Consider the following 21,339-nt stretch of genomic DNA (forward strand, 5'->3'; position numbering starts at 1 on the left):
AGAATATACACTGAGTGGACAAAACATTAGGAACACCTTCGGAATATTGAGTTGCTCCCTCTTTTGCCCTCAGAACAGCCTCAACGTTGATTCCAATGCCTCCCACAGTTGTCAAGTTGGGTGGTAGACCATTCTTGAGACACACAGGAAAGTGTTGAGTGTGAAAAAACCCAGCAGCGTTGCAGTTGTTGACACTCAAACCGGTGAGCCTGGCACCTACTACCATACCCTGTTCAAAGGCACTTAAATATTTTGTCTTGCCCATTCACTCTCTGAATGGCACACACACACAATCCATGTCTCAATTGTCTCGAGGCTTAGAAATCCTTCTTTAACCTGTCTCCTCCCCTTCATTAACAGATGACATCGATAAGGGATCATAGTTTTGACCTGGTTAATCTGTCATGGAAAAAGCCTGTTTTGTACACTGTATGTTTCATTCATTTCAATATTATGTTTCATTTTGACAATTAACTCTAACAACTGTCCTCTTTTTACAGTCTATGGTCCACACACTGACCTTCTGATCAGAGATGGGTCTGTTATTGACAGGTTAATTATTACAAACACCAGCATGCTTTGAAGCATAAATCATTAGAGGAAAAGAAACTGTCATGTGACAGAAGAACCCGGTCTACTTCCTTATGCAGGAATGATTGGTCAGAGTAGTCAGGTGGGGGAGGGAGTAGAACAAGGAGGAGGAGCAGCACATGAGTCGTCTGACAGGTTTGGCTGGTCTGTTGCTCCCTTCCATTCTGGAACACATTCACACGCTACAGTATAATTCTACAGTTGTTATCCTTTGTGGCGTGATGAGCTGTAGAGAGGCCTAGAGTTCCATTGGGGACCTGTAAGATTCTACTTCCACTCTAAAGGTGAGTTTTCATTGGATTGTAAAAGCCTAAGTGTGCGTGTGTCCTAGGAACCAACGCCTTCAAACAAACAGGATCAAAGAACACTAGGACAAGACCCTAAATAAGGCCTTGACTGTGTTTGTGTGAGAGGTCCTTTCAGTTTCATGTACATACCTGGCTTGTGAGTTTATACAAGTCTTTTCTCATTAACCTCCTGGGTCATCCCATGGTGTTAGGTGTTTGTTCTTCCTAAATGGAACAAGCTGAGACTTGAGCCTGGGTTGAACGAGAAGGATCTGTATGTTTATTTTACATACCACTGTACAGAACTTTGTGTTCGGTATTACTGTACTACTTGGCCTAATAAAGTAGAACGTGCTCTGCCCTCATTGACATGCATTGTACTTTGTGTACAGTAGGAGTGTGAGTGTGAGAGGAGAAGCAACGTTGAGATAGAGAGATAAGGACATGCAGGTGAGAGTGCAGTGAGACAGTTGTTGCTCCTGGTGGAATGAGAAACATGTTGAGAATGTGTCTGTCACACAGACTATTAGAGTGGTGTATTTTAAACTCACTCTTCCTCTTTCATAAAGCAATGAATACTGGTTTGTAATTGATATCTTTGCACTTTATCTACCAATGGTGCATGACACCACACAATAGGAACGTCTTTAGATGTTAATAACAGGCCTACACTCTTAACTTCTTGTTCCCCAGTCAGATACATGGAATCATTTCCCTGACCCAACCCCCTTGTATCCAGCTCTCAAGGTAATGTTTATGTTGCTGTGGTCACTGATCTTCAGCAAATTTACTGGTGTAGAGAGAACCTATATAATGTGTGTTCTTCTAAGGAAAACAAATATTCAGATAACGAATTGATGATGACTGACTACAACTCCCAGATGGGTGGGTCAAGTGTTATGGTTTCAGAAATACAAACCAGACAACCCTGGGGTCTGCAGTCTAGAGGAAGCCCAAGCCCAGCACTACCCCCTAGCAACTGGGAGCTTTATTTAAAGATGGAGTGGCATTGTTCCCCTCTAACAGCTGTTGGGGTGTGTGTGTATGGATATTCTTCCAAACAATAGTTTGTTGACAGCTGGTGAGCCCCCCACCCCCACACTTTTCTTCAGTCCTCTCTCAAGCTCAGGCTTTTCACTGGCCTTACAATGAATGGAAATGAAGTATGGAAGTTTATTGTGTTATGTTCTTGAGATCGATGGGTGCCAGGTGTAATTGATAAATGTTTGGACCCGCAGCCAATGGCCTGCATCCGACCCGTCCCTTTTCTATTCAGATGTATAACATTCTGTGTTGTGATTGGCTGCAACCTGGGGTTTTGTGGGTGCAGTGGGAGGAGCCATTATAATGTTGACTTACAATATCCCTGAATCAACCACAGCACTTTATAGTGCTTAGTGTGAGTTGCTGTATCAGTTACATTGGGGCAGTATCTCTGTATCTCTCCCGGTCTTTGAGGTAACTGTGAATTTATATTGATTGCTTGCTTGTTTGTGTTGTCTCTTTCCTTTGACACATATATCTGATGGTGTGTAAGTTGCTGTGTGATGGTGTTTCTCCTTTTTCTACAGAACATCCAGACTTTAAGGCACCAGGGATCAAGTGAGATCCCTTGGGAACTGGACGAAGAAGGAATCATATCGGCAAGAGCAAAATCCTGTCAGCTTTCAGGGGACAGTAGGATTCTGGACTGATGGCATCCAAAGAAGTTTGACTTTAGGTGGCCAAAAACTGCAGGAGAAAGACGGGAGTCAAGGACAACCCACCCATGTTACCTCCCACTCCCAACTCCAGCATGCCTGTGGAGACCCCCCAGCCTGTCCTGACACAGCCGGTGAGGGTTGCTGGGACGCCCAACCCCAACCGCATCCTCATGCCAAACCGCCTCCTCCTCCAACCAAGAACAGCGGCAGCAGCTGAGCCCAGGCAGAGCGCCGTGGAGAGGCTGGCGGCAGACAAGGCTAAATACGTCAAGAGTCAGGTGGCCCCCTCCAAGCAGCAGCCAATAAAAATGCCTCCGCCTGTCATGCGCAAACCTCTGATGTCCCCGGCTACCGGACTACGGCCAACCCGTAAGACCCAACCTTCTCGCTCTAACTACACCCAGCAAGGGAGTGCTCCATTGGACCTGGAGCACCTGAGTAACCTGATCAACGGGATGGGTGAGGCTGAAACTCCCCCTACCTCTCCCACCATGGACCCAGTGGAGAGTAGTCAGGCCCCTGACTGCCCCACCACCACTACCATCTCTCCCTCTCCGTTCTCTGCTGGGGCTGCTGAGGGGATCCCGACCCCCTGCCCTGAATGGTCCACCCCAGTCAAATTAAGGATAAATGCCTCTGGCCCACTAAGTCCTTCTGGATGTTCTGCTGCAGTGACCATACGTAGAGTGGACGTAATACCCCAACACCACCATACCATGCCAGTGAGGAAGCCCTTCAGAGCACGGCAGCAGATGCATCTCCCATTGCAGCCCATGGCTCTGCATCCACACACTCAGATCCACAACGCTATGTCACCTCTTCATCTCTTCCACCCCCGAACTACCTATGCACCAGGCCCTGCATCTCTTAAACCAGTCCCAGCCCCTCCACCACAAGACCACACCCCAAGCCCCAACTCCCCGTCTACTCCCGTTCAGTTCCCAGCCAACTACCCTGTACTTCCGCCCTCCCCGTCGGTCACTCGCCCGTCCTCCGGTAGCTCCAGGAAACGGCCCTCTCTGACCCGCTCCAAATCAGACATGAGTGACCGTTACTCCCGGGCCAGTACTGACCTGGAGCGCTTCTTCAACCTGTGTGGTTTGGACCCTTCGGAGATGCAGGTGCTGAAGGGGCCGGGCTCGGACATTGTGTCCCTTGCACAGTTCCGCAGTGCCAGTGCTCCTGGGTCAGAGTGTGCAGGGCATGAGGAGGAAGAAGAGAACGGTGGGCCGGCAGAGCCGGCTCCCTATGGTGTCTCTGTCATTGAGAGGAACGCCAGAGTGATCAAGTGGCTTTATGGTATCCGCCAATCCAAGGATACTGCCAGGAGCACCAACATGTAGGCCCATGAGACTGATGTAAATAGAGGCAGGGGAGAAAAATATGGAGGTACACTTTAAACATAATTCCTGTACAGAGAAAAAAACTGGAGAAGTGTGACTGCCGTATGAACCAACCAATGACAATGAAAATGAAAGGAAGGGACTGATGTGTACTAATAGTGAAATAAATGTCTGTTAAAGCAGTATGATAGTGTTGGACATCATTTGTGCAAGATATTTGGTACTTTGTACTACCACCTGTTTCACCTTTATTGACAAAAAAAGATAGCCGGTCAGATTACAAGTAAGTTATCAGAATTGTGTTCTGTTTTTTTTAAATGAGAAATACATCAACATATTTGTTTTAGTCTCATAGTGGGGCTTTACAAGTCTTTCTTTTTGGTTTGCTTTGTTACTGTATGTTCAGATGATCTGTTTCTAAATAAATACCATTTAACAATGTTAAAGTAAGCTGATTTGAGGTGTGTGAGTTCATCATTCATGTTCTCTGTTTTCGAGGGGTGCAGCTGGAGCGGGAAAAGGTATGTGGGACTGACTGGGTGAAATTACAGGAGAGGTGGGACTGACTGGGTGAAATTACAGGAGAGGTGGGACTGACTGGGTGAAATTACAGGAGAGGTGAGACTGACTGGGTGAAATTACAGGAGAGGTGGGACTGACTGGGTGAAATTACAGGAGAGGTGGGACTGACTGGGTGAAATTACAGGAGAGTTGGGACTGACTGGGTGAAATTGGGACACTGGGTGGAGGAGGTGGGACTGACTGGGTGAAATTACAGGAGAGGTGGGACTGACTGGGTGAAATTACTGGAGAGGTGAGACTGACTGGGTGAAATTACAGGAGAGGTGGGACTGACTGGGTGAAATTACAGGAGAGGTGGGACTGACTGGGTGAAAGTACAGGAGAGTTTCACCAGGTCATAGGAGTCCAATTCGATATGAAGTTTCTGTTGAACATTTGGCTTAGTGTGTTTTTACTCCATTTGAACTTGAGCAACTCCTGATTAATGACAGTGTTGAAACAATGATTTGATTTTTCAGAAGCATTTATTTGGTTCTCCATCCTCTTGCAATGGACTACCATTTCCCCAAACATCTTTTTGCTTTATAACACTTTAGTGTGGCTTTACAGATGTTCCTGCTGGATGTTCTACAGGTCAGTAATGTTACTCATTGCCTGCATGTCAGTCAGTCAACCCCACTGTCTCGTGTCTGTCTGTAATCTCTCTGGCCTGGAGTCCTTTCTGGCCTGGAGTCCTTTCTGTCCCTGGCTCTTTTGCAGATTGAGGCCTTCCATGTTTTTCTGAGGAAGAGGAACTGACCCATCCCTACCTTCAGGCTAGTGAGCCTCAGCGGTTTGACACCCATTGACAAACTCCTGCCATGGTTAGTGGATCTCAGTAATGCCGTCCATTTTTATATTGACTTTTGACAGTGCTATCCATTCTAGCTGTCCTTCTCAGAGCATCCCTTTCTGTATCTTTGTGTTTTTCAGGGTGGTTGTCTCCATGCCTTTTGGTTTCTTCTCCTATGTCCCGCTGTAGTTCATGTCGCAAGTCTTGAGTGTTCCCTGGTACCTCACATCAAGCTGCCTGTTTGAGACCCTCATGACATCCCAGCCTGTGATCTACTCTTCCTTCACACACAGTATGACCCGCCAACCCTATCTCCCAGTCTTTATCCTCTACATCCTCAACCACTGTTTGCCTTGCTCCATGTCTGTATCCTCATGACTACTGTAGGTATCCCAAACAAATCACTGAGCTGTCGCCTGATCTCTGCAGGGTTATTGCCGCTGCTTCTTGAGAATTACCTGACTGTATGAAACAAGAAGTACCATTTACTTTCCTTAGGGCATCGGTATGGTTACTGCCTTCCATACTCTTCCTGTGTCCGTGTAACCATGGTTACAAGTTGCAATTCTTGAATGACTCTAGTTACAGTATCACAAACCCCTGTTTTTCACCATGGTTTCTGTCTCTTTCCTGGTAGTGTATTCATGTGCTTTCGCTGAGCATGAGACACTCTGCCACAGCCTACAGTAAGAGCTTGATATCCACTGTCTCGTTTTTCATATTGTATTGACGAATTGCAAGCAGTAACAATTGATAAAATCATACATTTTCAGTCTCACCTGTCCCTTGGTCTGTATGTTTCTCCTTCTTTCTCTGATAGGAATGAGTGTGGAGCTGGTGGCCTCTGTGATTCAGGGTCAGGTTGTGGCTGTATTCTACACAGAGAAGGCTGGGGCATGTCAGCAGTTGGACCAGAGCCAGGGGCTGCCTCACAACACACCTTCACCACAAACCGTTACTACAGACCATGGTACTACTTCCCCTCTGAGACACACTGCAAGTAAATGTTTCCCAGTCTCAAACCCTAGCCTAACCCAGCACTGAAGTACATACCGCTCTCCTACTATGTTGGTTTAGCAGCGTTTCTTTGTCTGTGGAAGTGAACTTACCTATAATGCCAGGGATATCATATTACACTAATTAACTGTCCTTAGCACAACAAAGGCCATTCGTGTGTGTGCATGTGGGAGCATGCATTTCAAGGACGTGAGTTTCTTGTTTGTTTACCCATAGGCCTGTGCATTTTATGCATACATGTGAAGGACTTGTGTTTGTGTAGCCTTGTTTATCTGTGAGGTTTTGTGTATTTTTCCCCTGTTGGAAGTTTTTCCTGACCTCAGTGCTAGTCAATGGTGGGCTGTTCTTCCTCTGCTGCCTTGTCCTCTTCCTGGGGGTGAAAGAGCTGCGGAGTGAGTCAACTGTCAGAACAATGGAGTTAGGGTTAGTGTGGTCAGTTTAGAACTGCTAGAGCAAAGCACATGGGAGGTCAAGGTTCAGTAGAACATGTTAAAGAGTCTAGAGCTGGGAGGTGACTAAATAATGGATAGGCTTGGAACTAAAGTAACTTATGACATGTCATGGTGAGTAAGTATAAGTTTTCTACAATACCAAACACCTCTCTCTGATTTTTGCCTCCAGCTCCCCTCTAGTGTGGATAGTGTGTGTCCTATCTCTCCACTCTAAAGATGCTAGTGTGCCATGTTCCTTGCCAACGACTGGGCCTTGGTTTCTCTTTGCTGCACTTGCCTTCTAGATAAATCCTTGCCTGGACTGCATCCAAATAGATCAACAAAAAATGACAATCTTGAGTCAACTAATGCACATTTGTCCCTTAGATATCTTTGGGGAACTTTGCACTGTTCTGTACCCATGCAGCTGGGCTTGGGTCCCAGTTCCAGCACCTTCTGTCTCTGCTGGTAAGACATTGCTTGTTGCTACACACAGTTCTGTCAACGTCACACATAGTTGTATCACACACCCCACACACTCTTGGCCACAAAAGGACGGTCTGATTGGCTCAACACACAGATGACAGAACACAATTCTTATCCAATCTGGCATATCATACTCTTTATGATTTTCTATATTTGTGTAGCTGGTATTTGTCTCTGGAAGCTAACTACTTATTCCTTATTAAAGGGCAAAAACTATAGCCACGAGACATTATCTTGTTAGTGTTTAATATCTGGGATGGTTGTTTGTCCTAACAGATTGCAGCAACTACAGCTGTTTCACTGTTACAGCCATCTCTGGTACGGGCTTGGAAATAGATTACAATCTCCATTGGTTTGTAAGCACAACATTGTTTCTCCCTTTATGACAAGTTTATGCTTACAGTAATTTTTTTTTCTTCGTATTTACTGCCAGTCTTCGTGGCCGTGTGTGATGCTAGGATTCAGCTTGGCAACCGTGTTCCTGCTGCCTTGGCGAGTCTGCAGTTAGAAGGCCACGACTCTGGCTTAGCGTTGTCTCTGCTCTCTACTGTACTCTGCTCCAGTTCTGTCTCTGCCTCTGTCACTCTGAATGACACTCAACACACACAAAATGCTGACTTGATGATTCATTCATAAACCCCCATGACAGCCTGTCAAGTGTTGAATATTCTAATATGCTGATTTGACACTTGGCCAGTTTACACTTCAATCGATTCACCAGACAGTGCTTGTTGCATAATCTGCGTTTGGTCTGATTTGCGAACCAGTCTCTTATTATTCATGTAGGTCCATGCTCCCGGACGTGGTAGATGACTTCGCTGTGAAAAAAACCTGCTGCAAGGACCTGCTACGCCTTCTGCAGTAAGCTAGGGGAGGCCTGTCTGTTGGAATCTCAACCATGACTAACATTGAGTCATACATCCACCTACTCCTCCTCTCCTCCTTATTATGTAAAATCTGATTTCATGTTTCTATCACCATATCTCATTTTATGTTGTGTTCATGCATGCGTGTATAATTTGTTTATATGCTTGTTTGTAATGCAGCTTTGTGGGGTACACTATAAAAAGGGTCCCAAAAAGGTACTTAATAATAATAATAATATATGCCATTTAGCAGACGCTTTTATCCAAAGTGACTTACAGTCATGTGTGCATACATTCTACGTATTCAACTGTCCCCATAAAAAAACATTTTGGTTTGAGGTACGACCCTTTTTGGTTTCCAGTAGAACCCTTTTGGGGAAAGGGTTCTTCCTGGAACCCAAAGGGGTTCTACCTGGAACCAGAAAGGGTTCTTCAACGGGTTCTCTTATGGGGGATAGCCGAAGAACCATTTTAGGTTAAAGAGTGTACTGTGCAGTTGCCTGTAGACAAAGTGAGGACATGATGACTGCTCTGATTGTACTGTTTGCCCCTGTGCCCATCACCCTGCTGCTGGTAGGGCTGGTCTTCTTCCACTTGTACCCCGTCAACGAGGAACGACGCCTCCAGCTCCAAAGAGAGCAAGGCAGAGAGTGAGTCATGCACACTCTTGGCTCTCCTAAGAGGCTGCTTTAGCGCTCTTCCTCTGACAATAGCTTCCTCTCTAAATCCAACATACTGCCTCACACCTTCACTTACACATACCTGCGTTTATGCTTCTTCTCAAACATCCTGCTGCACACTTCCTCTTGATGTTTTGTATTTGCATAACATTAAATATGTGTAGCCCTAGGCCACTAACTGTTCTTGTTTTCCCTCTATTCAGGGTTGAAGCCATACATTCAACTGATAGAGGAAATAGGCTCAACACTCAGTCGTCAGTCAAGACGCCAACCACCTTTTTATTTATTTTAATTTTATTTAGCCTTTACTTATCTAGGCAAGTCAGTTAAGAACAAATTCTTATTTACAATGCCGGCAAAACCTGAACGACGCTGGGCCAATTGTGGGACGCCCAATCACGGCCGGATGTGATAGACTGGATTTGAACCAGGGGCTGTAAAATAGATTTTGATTTTGGTTACTACATGATTACATATGTTTTATTTCATAGTTTTGATGGCTTCACTATTATTCTACAATGTAGCAAATAGTACAAATAAAGAGATCCTTGAATGCCCTCCATACTTCCATTTGTTTGTATGGGTTACCTTCAGATATCCCATGACACTTGTGCGCTTGAGAGTATCGCCTTTCCATAGTGTGGTCATAATACTGTAGTTATCAGTTAAAAACTTATATCTCTAGTTTAAATTGACTGATTTTGATGGGGATTTTTAAAATAATGTTACTTAGATTGACGAACTGGTTAATGTGAAAACATTATTACAGTCCTGACAACTCGCGTAGCTATTCCTGATATATATACTTACTAGAAACAATTTGAACACCAAGCTCACAAATAATTAATACATACACACTTTTAAAATGTGCTAATTGTTGGCAGCCATTTTATTTTAACAACCAGGAAGATGAAGTTGTCAAGGTCACACCTCACACATGATAGAATTGAAAAGCCCAGGCTGTCCACTCAGGAGAACAGCACTTAATACAGTAGCTTGTATGAGATACGGACCAAAAGCTGATGCCCACTAGCGAAGGACAAAAAGGAATTGTCTCAGGAGGATATGAACAATTAGGCAGTCATTCTCATCATAACTGGCATTGGCCCATTAATTGCGGTTGCCCTCTTTAATGCGTTGGGGCACATTCATTACATTGATTATGTTGCAAAACGTTTCTTAAACAGAACAAAAGGGGGCGGGATCTACCTGAATATATCCAATAGAAACTCCCGTTTTAGTTGCAAAACCGAACGTTTTGAAACTGTTTGGACTAATGATGACACCCTTGGACTTCCAGTTCCGCTTACAGTTTTGTGCGTCGGAGAGCGAAAATGGGAGTAGAAATCGAGACCATAACCCCGGGTGATGGTATGGAACAAACAGCAAATATAATTAAATTGGTTAAGTGGATATAGCTAAATTTGTTTACATAAGGCCTGGCTAATTCTCACCCTTTCTTCAATCTTTTAGGCCAGACATTTCCCAAAAAAGGGCAGACATGCGTTGTGCATTATGTCGGTAAGTCAGCGAGCAAGCTAGCTGGTTAGCTTAGCTAGCTATTGTCAGTTTTCTACTTGCGTCGGCAACATAAGTGTTGTGGTATTTGTTGGACAATCTAATATGCAAAGCTGATATAGTCTGATAAACTACGTAACAATTGCCACACCATTTTCTTATCTAATTAAAAGTAAGTCGTTTTTCTACGACGAGTAGCTAGTTAGTTAGCTATAATGGCTACCTACACACCCTAACTAAACTAGCTAGCTAACACTAGCTTATAGCTTGACAGTTTTCTGCTGAAAACCAGTGATAATTAATTATTAAGACTGGTGTTAACCAACTTTCCATGCAATAGCTTTATCAGTTTACTGTGGATATTTATTTATCCAGGGGATTTTGATATGGGTGCTATCAAACGGTAACTAGCTACAGTATTTGTGAGGGGACAAAAATGCAAGTAACGTTCGCTACACCGATCTATGACTTTCTTTCAATACTCTATTGCACGCAGGCTCACTGACTGATGGAACCAAGTTCGACTCATCCCGGGACAGAGGCAAGCCTTTCAAGTTCAAGATTGGCAAGCAGGAGGTGATCCGTGGCTGGGAGGAGGGGGTTGGCCAGGTAAGGTTCTCCTGGGTGTGTGGCCCAGTTGGTAGAGCATGGCGTTTGTAATGCAGGGTTCAATTACCACGGGGGACCAGTACGAAAAATGTATGCCCTCACTACTGTAAGTCGTGAACCACTCTGGATAAGAGTGTCTGCTAAATGACTAAAATGTAAATGGAATGATTAAACCATGTGTTTAATTCGTTTGGAGGACACAAAAAGGGGTTAGTAAGGACACAATGGGAGGGTTATGTTATTGAATGTCATCTTCAAAATAGGACATATTTTGTTTCAGATGAGCGTGGGCCAGAGGGCGACCCTGACCTGCACGCCGGACTTTGCCTATGGCAGCAAAGGGCACCCTGGCATCATCCCACCCAACTCTACACTGATCTTTGATGTGGAGCTGATGGGCCTGGAGTGAAGCCTGTGTGCACTTGTTACGTGTTTAATTCCACTCAGATTTTCAGGGTGAGAGAATTCTACACAAAATCGTCTACAATAATTGCGCTCCACTGTTGGTGTTTAACTACAGAGTAGATTACAGTGGTAAGAGCTTAAGAGCTCATTAGAATGTGTGTAACAAGCTTTGGTGCTCATCTCCCATAATCCCCTCTGTCGCATCTCTCCTGTTAACCACAGAACTATCCCTGTCCCCCTCTGCAGGTTGACTCCTATCTCGGGAACATGGAGGAAAAGGCTAAAGGAAGATTAATGCACTTGACTCCTGTAAAAGACTGTCTAATAGCTTCAGCACTTCACTCTCCTTTCCATTTAGATTCAAATGTGTTTTTGTCGCTTGCTTAATACCTTATCCTTGATCTAGCTTGTCGTAGGACACCCTAACAAGTCATAGGCCATACCTTTCAGATATCATGTCATTTTATTCTGTTATGTATGTTTATGGTATTGTTTTTTTTCTTTTTTTAACTTCAAATTTGTAAGTCATGCCTGCCATCAGGGGTAGGTACTGGCAACATTTGGGATAAAGTATCATTACACACATTAAATTTGATCTATTTCTTGTGGCTCTGTGAGTGGCCTTGCTTTAGAAACTTTTTTGCAAATGTGGACATAAGTGATTTAAAAATATTTTTTAAAAGACTACCTAAATGGATCAGGTAATGTCATTTGGATTACAGAAGTTGACTTAAATTAATATTAGTGATGTTTTGATGTAGATTTTCTTCAGTTGCATCAACTTTCTGTATGAAACTCTGAATAGCATGGCACACTCTGTTGGCAAGACCATATATATATATAAATGCGTAATTAAAGGTCATTATTATAGTACAGAACTCGCAGAGTATGCTGACAAGTATAGTTTCCTCTCAAGCAACAAAATGGGTCAATTTCCTATGGTGTGTTTGAATAAAAAATATCCTTTAACACCATGATGTGTTTTTTAAAATAGGATATATAGGATAGAAAAAATGTCTACATTAAATGTTACTTGAGTCACTGTTTTTATTCTGTTGTGCAGTATCTGAGAAATGGTTCTCCACTGTAGACCAATTCTAGTGATGCTCTGAGAAGTGCTAAGGACATGTTTGAAATCCATTAGTAATCACCTAGGGAATGCAAAATTGAAAACCTTTGTTCTAATAGCAAAACTTGATCTGTGATAAATGTTTTTCATACCCAGTACCACAGCACACATTGTCAGGAACATCAGCAAACTATGGATATGTAAAATTGCCCCCCCTCCCCAATGAGTCAACTCTCACCCCATTGGTTAATAAAAATGTATTATATTCCTCATTAAGAGCTTTGGATATGTTCTAACAATGTCAAAAAGAGACTTCAAATGTTTTTATTTCATATTGATTCCCATGTGTCTAATTCTCCCAAAACAGACCTCAATAGATGAAAACTGACAAAGGCAACTTTCAGTTTATTTTCAAAGGGAAGAAGAAATACATCCAGGTCTATTTACACTTTGTATTCTACAGCTTTTTTGTGCAATTTTACCAATCCTTGTAAAGACTTCATCATAGCTTTTTCTTATTGCTTTTGACTTCTGAATTTGAATAATTGAGAATCTATCACTGTAGCATTAGCGGCAAAATGTGGCTCAAAAGTAGACTTGCATGTTTAATGTTTGATGAAACGTAAAGTAGTATAGTCCTAAAAGTGGAAAAATGTGCAATGTTTGAAAGAAATATCTTTCTTTGATCATTTCCTAATATTGTAAATGTTGAAATTCAACATGTATTTCCAACAAATACATACATAGCTGGCATTGTACTTGCTTTCAGCATTTAGACATGGATAGTGACAGTGCTAGACTTGTTCAGAATTTTACTCTTATCCTTGGACTATTAATACAATTAATGAAACCAGAAGATAAACGTTTGATCCCTGAAAAGTAATAGATTCCCAATCTCCCATTCGTTGTGCAAACATATCTACTTTTCTCTATTTTCTTGAGAAAATTATTTTTTCAAAAACATTCAACTTGAACTCCCACTCAGGTCCCTCATTGACTTAGCTCTAAAATAAAATGTTGCTGATGTTTAACAAGGTGAACGATGTTCACCCCAATTTCAAAGACAACGAGAAGATTCACGGAGAATACAGTACATCAAAGTGTTCGAGGTTCAAATGTAGCAGGTGCGTATTTGAAGGTTCTGTTTAGGGTGAGTTAATAGCAAAGGGTTGAACATTTCTCAGGTTTACATGCAATGAGTTGTGCAGTCATGGGAGCCACTGTAGACCAGTGGCAAAAGTTCACGCAGGCTCACGCATTCCCCATCAAATCACTATTGCATTTGATTTCCTAGATAGTTAGGCATTATTACAAATCTAATAAACAAATCATGTAAATCTCAAGGTCGTCCTCAAATCAGACGTGGTGGGTGGAGAATTAAAAGCAATATAAGTTCAAGTCAAAATCAAAGTCTGATTGCTGTTCTGGCTGTGACTCGTTAGAGGTTGGGGTTGCATGGTTGCTGTGAGGGAAGTCAGGGGGCTAAGGAGTAAAGTTGTCAGATATTGGACGCCCCATTCATGCTTGTGGGGTCACGTCCCCCGCGTCGCAGAGAGTGAAGGGCCACAGCGCAGCAACCCCGTAGCAGAGAACCGATGTGGTACACAGGCATGACCTCCCGCGGGGTCCTATGACACAGCCAGGCCACCGTTGGCACCACCGGCATGGCCACTGCCAACAGGTCCACCAGGAAGTATCGGCTCCAGAAGTTCCGCTGTGGAGCACCGTCCACCCCCTCTTCCCCCCCCACAACGTTTTCACCGTCAACTTCAACAGCCTCAACAGCTTCACCCTTCTCTTCATCCTCCACCCCTGTCACACCTACACCCTTGCCTCTCTGGTGACAACATTGGCCCAGGCTTGGGCTGGCAGGTTTGGGCCACTGTTGGCATCATTGGCATCTCCACATGGCCATCTAGAGACAGTGGATCTAGGTTGTAGGAGAGCTGGGGAGGAGGGGAGGAAGACAAGGAGGGAGGGAACAGCTGTTGCTCTGAGTAGGCTGGGGTGATGTTGGTTGTTGCCAGAGAGATGATGCTCAGCTCCTCTCCCCCTCCTTCCTCTGAGACCCAGGTCATGGGGCTGCAGGCCTGGGATCGGACCTCTGGTTTTGCCTCCCTCACGGGGATAGCAGCAGCCGCCGCCACTGCAGCCGAGGGCTCCTCCTGGGGGAGGTGAAGGAAGAGGTGGTGATGAGGGAGGTAGGTGTGTCCACTGCACCTGCAGCTGTTACTCAGGGATTGGCAGGAGTGGGAGACGGGCAGCACAGCCCCTCCACTGCACAGCCTCTCGTAGGTGGAGGAGCGTGGCATGGTAGAGGAGGGGCTGTGGACCAGGGCGGGGCCAGACGGGGTTTGCTGCTCTGACAGAAGGGCCGCCTCCAGAAGCAGGTGGGTCCGCCCCCTTTCTACCTGTGCCGCTGCACGCAGGTCAGGCCCTGGGGCGTTTCCATTACGGTCCACATAGAGGGCCTCACTGCTCAGCCGGGTGTAGGCGGTGCTGCGGCTCAGGGTGCTGGCTGGGGAGCACCCACAGGAGCGGGACTTTGTAGGCCGGGGTCTCTGCGGTGAGAGGTATGGCTTTTTGTCATAGGGGGCTTTTTCTGGGGTGCCGAGGTTTGATCGTACTGTCTCCACGACCTCGTGCAGGTGCTGGATCTCCCTGCGCGCCTGCTTCAGAGCCAGCTGGGCCTCGACACGGTGACACTCTTCCACTATCCAGTCCTCCTGCATCCGACACAGCTGGGTCTTCATCTCAGCTATCTCACTGTCCCTGAGTGAGAGGGAAATAGAGAGAAAAAGAGAGGTTGAGAGTATGAGGGCTACCTAGGGCAGAGAATCAATATGTGCTACTCCTTAAAGATGGAATCTGCATTAGGGGAAAGAGCACCACTGTCCACCCCAGCACTTTAGTTATTGTTTTCAAATCAAATCAAATTTTATTTGTCACATACACATGGTTAGCAGATGTTAGTGCGAGTGTAGCAAAATGTTTTGTGGACAAAACTGAGGTGAGGTGCGTCGAGCAGTGTGGTAAAAAAAATGGCAGTACATGTTCTGCTGTTCTATCGCACATACAATGATGTCAGGTGGGGGAGGGGAAAAAAACTGTTTGTTGTTTGCAGTTGTTTATTGTTGTAATATCCCAAACAGACGTGGCAGTTTCAACCCCCAAAAATAGTATTTGACCAGATACAATGATATTTTACAGTAAACAAATTGACAACAAACTTTCGGCATGCTTATAGGGAAGGACATTCAACAAGCACAGCACTTACACAAATGACTGATGATTGGTTGAGAGAAATTGATGATAAAAAGATTGTGGGGGCTGTTTTGTTAGACTTCAGAGCGGCTTTTGATATTATCGATCATAGTCTGCTGCTGGAAAAAAAGGATGTGTTATGGCTTTACCCCCCTGCTATATTGTGGATAAAGAGTTACCTGTCTAACAGAACACAGAAGGTGTTCTTTAATGGAAGCCTCTCCAACATAATCCAGGTAGAATCAAGAATTCTCCAGGGCAGCCGTCTATGCCCCTTACTTTTTTCAATCTTTTCTAATGACATGCCACTGGCTTTGAGTAAAGTGTGTCTATGCATGTGGATGACTCAACACTATACATGTCAGCTACTACAGCGACTGAAATGACTGCAACACTTGACAAAGAGTTGTACTTAGTTTCAGAGTGGCTGGCAAGGAATAAGTTAGTCCTAAAACTGAAAGCATTGTATTTGGGACAAATCATTCACTAAACTCTAAACCCCAACTAAATCTTGTAATAAATAATGTGGAAATTGAAAAGTTGAGGTGACTAAACTGCTTGGAGTAACCCTGGATTGTACAAGGTCATGGTCAAAACATATTGATACAACAGTAGGTAAGATGGGGAGAAGTCTGCCCATAATAAAGCGCCGCTCTGCCTTGTTAACAGCACTTTCAACAAGGCAGGTCCTACAGGCCCTAGTTGTCGCACCTGGACTACTGTTCAGTCGTGTGGTCAGGTGCCACAAAAAGGGACTTAAGAAAATTGCAATTGGCTCAGAACAGTACAGCACAGCTGGCCCTTGAATGTACACAGAGAGACACTATTAATAATATACATGTTAATCTCTCCTGGCTCAAAGTAGAGGAGAGATTGACATCATCACTACTTGTATTTATGAGAGGTATTGAAATGTTCAATCCACCAAGCTGTCCGTTTGAACTACTGGCGCACAGCTCAGACACCCATGCATACCCCACAAGACATGCCACAAGATGTCTCTTCACAGTCCCCAAGTCCAGAACAGACAGTACTACATAGAGCCATGACTACATGGAACTCTATTCCACATCAAGTAACTGATGCAAGCAGTAAAATTAGTTTTAAACAACTGATTAAAAAAACACCTTATGGAACAGTGGGGACTGTGAAGTAACACAAACACACACACACACACACACACACACACACACACACACACACACACACACACACACACACACACACACACACACACACACACACACACACACACACACACACACACACACACACACACACACACACACACACACACACACACACACACACACACACAAGGTGATAGAGGCAATAGAGAAGTCTTAGAAATACTATCCCAGGCCAGTTTCTGTAGTGAAATGCTAGACCGTTATTGATGTTGCTATTTTTGTAATCATAATGTGGTTGAATACAAGCAGCTAGGTTGTGGAAGAGACACTTCTATGATATCTACAATATGGTATTTTTAAACAAGTTAGCCACTATTCTGCTTCTTTGTCACGACGCATCCCTTCAGACTCACCTGTGCTGCAGCCTCTGGACATTCTCGCTCAGCCTGGCTCGCAGGTGTCTGATACACACCTCCTTCTGCTGCAGCGGGGTGAGGTACTGCTCTGGTGTGGGGGGCCAAATCCCATGGTTATCACTGCAGGTTGCATGCTTCACCTGATGCCTGGGTTTGCATAGGGGTGTGAAGGAGAGTTTATAGTGATTATCAGTCATGCATCAGATGGTCAGATAATGAACTGTAAAGAACTGTCATCATAAGAGAGGCTGAGGAAGAGGAATTAGTTTTCACTGAGGTGAGCAGCCTGCTTTATATCTTATGAGTAGATGTCAGTGGGATTTTTATGCAAGCTCGGCACCTTTCGATTTTCATAATAAATTATGAATCTCAAGACTACATTACATTTTTTAGTTGTCCTTTTATTGCAGGGCCGATGCTGCACCTTATTCTAAAAACATTCGCTGTTTTCTTCTGAATCATCTTTATTGCATGATATTTTGGCCTCGACCTAAAAAAAACTATTCTTAAAACAAAATTATGTTTGCATATGTCTTGCATTTGATGTACAGATGCTCTGTTTTACTTAGGTGTGCCAGGATATGTCCGGGCTGTAGGACTACCCTCACTAGCCCTGCCGGGGTAAGTGTTGGCATTGGAGGCATCGCTATAGGAATGGCGCCCACTGCTAGTGGCCACTGGCCGCCTGTAACAGAGAGGCAATGTTAATGTTACATATTGATTGGACTTATCTTCAGTCACTAACATCAAGAAAACAAACTAAATCAATGCATTGTTTCCAACAACTCACCCACTATACATGTGGCACTAAATTACTCTAGTATGTGTGTACTTCTTGGTGCCATCATTTTCATACATCATCACTTTCACACAGTAGCAAAAATACCATATAGAGAGAGAAGGGGGCAGCATTACCTGCGCTGTCCTGCAGAGGGCTTCCGGCTTTGAGGGAGTGACATGGGTGTGGACCACCTGCTGCTGGCTCCAAGAGGAAAACTAGGAAGATGGCTCAAAGATGGACTGCATAATACATTATGTATAAACATAGAGAAAACAGAATGGATGTAGTCAGGAGGTAATCTGTTAAAAACTACTGTGGAAAAGCAATACATTTTGTGGACATTTCCTCTGCCTACCAGATACCACTTTTAATCTCAGGGCAAGGACATAGTCCTATGTCACCCCACAAGGCACATAGTGGTTAAATCACTTAGATTTTTGGTTGAGATGAAGACGTGAATGCAACATATACATTATTAATTTGTTGTCAACACAACCAAATGAGCATTTTAAGGAGATGTATCTTCTGTGTGGATAGTTCCATCTGTGACACTTAGTCTGGCTTTAATTCCAGTTTGTCTACAAATTGATATGTTGGATTCACATCTCCAGCTCAACCAAAAATATAAGTTAAAGAACAGCACTAAATCAAATGAATCCACAAATGTACTTTAAATAAAGTTTGATTTGATTTAGTCCTGTTATTTAAGTTTGATTATTGGTTGAGATGGAGATGTGAATCCAACATTAACGTTTTCATTTGTAGACAAACTGGAATCTGTTGACAACCAAACACAACTCAATATCACTTTTTCAATACAATAAATAGCCTATTAACTTGTCGACAAGTAAAAAAAAATATGATATGTTGGATTCACGTCTACAACTAAACCCAAAATAAAAGTTAAAGAATATGATTAAGCCAGTGGCTCAGATGAAACTATTCTGCGTCAACCAAAAACAATTCAATAATATTTTTTAAATACTGTAATGAAACAGGCAGGGAGCAGGTCTCGAACCCTCTACCCTCTAACCCGAGGTCCGGCGCACTATCAAGTGTGCCGCAAAAGCAAGCTCGTGAGCACAGTCGATATCCGCGGTTATAAACCCAGGGTCGTTACAATACAGTAAAAAGCCTAAAGTTAAGGCCATTTTACAAACGAATGTAACAGTATTTATTCAACCTTAAAATGAGTAGCACATTCTTGGCCACATGTTTAGGTTAGCCTAATGTAACTATAAATGACTTCGTATGTAATCATAGAAAGCGTACATGTTCAAGATAGCATGCAAAGGTCACAGGTCTGTGGAGATCTTCACAATTGATGTAATAATCTGCATAGAATCTTGAACAAATTGTTGTATAAATTCAAAATATCTGACATTGTATTCCCATTTGAACTTTGTTGTGCTTTTAAAATGGTTGAAAGCGCAGATAATACATTTAGATGACAAAATAAAGCAAAACATCTGACATTGTTTTTCCATTGGAATTTAGTTGTGCCTTTTAGATGGTTGAAAGCATAGTGATAACACATCCGCATATCAACAAACTTTTGAGTGGGTGAATAAAGGTTGAAATCTCATTGATCAACGTCTCAACCAAATAGTACCCACATTTACACATTGAAATTATGTGGTGTGTCCAGTGGGATGGACTCATATGGTGCATTAAAAAAACACATTGAACATAAAACAATTAAGTATGTTGACGGTTTGTTGTGGCCCTGCCTGTTAGGAGACCATTGATGAGTAAACCAGTCCGACTATCAGGAGCTCTTCAACAGATAAAGAAGCCTTTCACAAGACAGACCAGGAAAGGCACAGGGGATTCTGTGAGTTCATCGCCATCTCACTGCTGCACACGCCATCCCCGGTAACCACAGACAGATGGGACTAAACATGTATCAAAATCCCATGAAGAGACCCAAACAGCAAAGGAAATTACAAAACTATGACAGCCCAACTGGGACAGGGACATATTTTAAAAGGTGCTGTGCAAAACAGGATTGCCTCATCAGCACTTATGTGGCTGTGACTGAGCTGAGCAGCATAGCTTTGCTGTGCTATCAAATATTAAAAACAATCTCAAACAATAAGGGAGCAAAAAAAGTATGATCAAAGCAAAAAATCCTGCTGAGCACAAAGCAGCGAATATACAAAAGCAGCATACCTGTGATATGTTATGTTATATCGGTGTCTGTAGTCACTGTGTCAATGGGACAGTTGAGGACAGAGTGCATTTGAGCAACACGGGAAAGTGGCAGAGGCAGGGCCTACCCTACAGTACCCTTGGATAATGATTGAGGGGCCCCTGTGCAACAGGTGGTGGGGACACGCAATGTACTTCTTACGTAATAGTGAGCATCAGGCGGCATAACTGTAGGATGGTGAATTAACAGGTTGCATGTACGCCGTATACGATCATTTGATTAACATGCAGTAATAGGCCTATGTCCGTAGTAGGCTACCTAGTTTTCGTGAAATTACCGAATAAAGTTGAGCATAGTACTTTACATCATCTGTAAAATGCCAAAGGGCAAAGAGCGCTGTGGTTTCGTCCTTGAACAAACTGAATATTCCCTTCACAATATTTTTTTCGATAATAAAGCCGCGCGCAATGTTGACGAATTGACAAGGAGCTGAAAGACATGCGAAATATCAGTTTCAGCTCCGTGCAACATACATGGAAATGATAGAAAACAAATACTAGTCTACTATAGATTATATGCCAGTATAAATCTAAAAACAACATCCTACCAGCCAACATCATATTCCGGTGAACCTAAACATCCCATCCAATGTTTTGAATCTTCAGGATGAGGCAGGAATAGCTGACAAACTAATTACGTCCAGGCTGTGCCCTACATAGGCAACTGATAGGGGATATAATACAAGCCTCCTCTCATGCAGCGATTACCCGACTGTGATCTCTGACATAACAGTACAGTAAAGATGACACGATTCCCAACATTTATGGTACCATATTTGCCAGGCCGATAAATAGTCCTACATCCTGGAGTAGAATTGGTCCCCGCAGGACTTCTGGTGGAATGCGTGTGAACGGTCACTAGTGGCATTGATCTGTACATGGATGCTGTGCTGCTGATGAGAATCCATGCCGAGCCGGCCATGAAGTGAACAGAGGCAATTGCGTAGGACTACACTGCAACGGATTCTCTTAAAGAGACAGTGGATCATGCCGCATCATTCGGCAATTATCTAACACCTACCATTGCTGGGGATGGTCTGAGATAAAAGCTTGTTAGGCAGTCTATTTACAAGTGGCAAGGGCATAAGGGACAAGGACATGATCAGGGCAACAGTGATGTAGGCATGTAAAATTCAACAGACTCATTAAAATCCTTGCCATTGTATCAGCATTACACA

General features: G+C 43.6%; 3 protein-coding genes and 1 long non-coding RNA gene across 9 annotated transcripts; 3 read left to right on the forward strand and 1 right to left on the reverse strand.

Annotated features, from left to right (window-relative positions):
- The first annotated feature begins 659 nt into the window (after positions 1-659).
- fam110a (family with sequence similarity 110 member A) lies at positions 660-4,379 on the forward strand. 2 transcript variants are annotated; one of them, XM_046364337.1, is made up of 3 exons: positions 660-875; positions 1,572-1,625; positions 2,450-4,379. In XM_046364337.1, exon 3 carries the CDS (start codon positions 2,647-2,649, stop codon positions 3,922-3,924), a length of 1,278 nt encoding a protein of 425 aa, XP_046220293.1. In that variant the 5' UTR covers positions 660-875; positions 1,572-1,625; positions 2,450-2,646; the 3' UTR covers positions 3,925-4,379. The 2 variants fall into 2 exon arrangements, with proteins under 2 accessions (XP_046220293.1, XP_046220295.1); XM_046364339.1 differs by lacking the exon at positions 1,572-1,625.
- A 317-nt stretch (positions 4,380-4,696) lies between these two features.
- LOC124045105 lies at positions 4,697-9,152 on the forward strand. 3 transcript variants are annotated; one of them, XR_006840787.1, is made up of 4 exons: positions 4,697-5,309; positions 5,419-7,194; positions 7,489-8,728; positions 8,962-9,152. It is a non-coding gene; the product is annotated as an uncharacterized LOC124045105 (long non-coding RNA). The 3 variants fall into 3 exon arrangements; XR_006840786.1 differs by having other exon boundaries at positions 5,419-6,484; positions 7,114-8,728; XR_006840785.1 differs by having other exon boundaries at positions 5,419-8,728.
- An 865-nt stretch (positions 9,153-10,017) lies between these two features.
- fkbp1aa (FKBP prolyl isomerase 1Aa) lies at positions 10,018-11,898 on the forward strand. Its single transcript, XM_046365770.1, has 5 exons — positions 10,018-10,129; positions 10,232-10,279; positions 10,773-10,885; positions 11,166-11,341; positions 11,537-11,898. Exons 1-4 carry the CDS (start codon positions 10,093-10,095, stop codon positions 11,292-11,294), a joined length of 327 nt encoding a protein of 108 aa, XP_046221726.1. The 5' UTR covers positions 10,018-10,092; the 3' UTR covers positions 11,295-11,341; positions 11,537-11,898.
- Positions 11,800-21,102, reverse strand: LOC124045938 (syntaphilin-like). 3 transcript variants are annotated; one of them, XM_046365769.1, is made up of 5 exons: positions 20,933-21,102; positions 18,085-18,189; positions 17,735-17,854; positions 17,167-17,316; positions 11,800-15,131 (listed from the first exon to the last, which is right to left on the reverse strand). In XM_046365769.1, exons 2-5 carry the CDS (start codon positions 18,126-18,128, stop codon positions 14,159-14,161), a joined length of 1,287 nt encoding a protein of 428 aa, XP_046221725.1. In that variant the 5' UTR covers positions 18,129-18,189; positions 20,933-21,102; the 3' UTR covers positions 11,800-14,158. The 3 variants fall into 3 exon arrangements, with proteins under 3 accessions (XP_046221725.1, XP_046221724.1, XP_046221722.1); XM_046365768.1 differs by having other exon boundaries at positions 20,710-21,102; XM_046365766.1 differs by lacking the exon at positions 20,933-21,102 and having other exon boundaries at positions 18,085-20,695.
- Between the last annotated feature and the right edge of the window lie 237 nt (positions 21,103-21,339).

The sequence above is a fragment of the Oncorhynchus gorbuscha genome, linkage group LG10 (assembly GCF_021184085.1).
Source record: "Oncorhynchus gorbuscha isolate QuinsamMale2020 ecotype Even-year linkage group LG10, OgorEven_v1.0, whole genome shotgun sequence".
In the NCBI taxonomy this organism is placed as follows: Eukaryota; Metazoa; Chordata; class Actinopteri; order Salmoniformes; family Salmonidae; genus Oncorhynchus; species Oncorhynchus gorbuscha.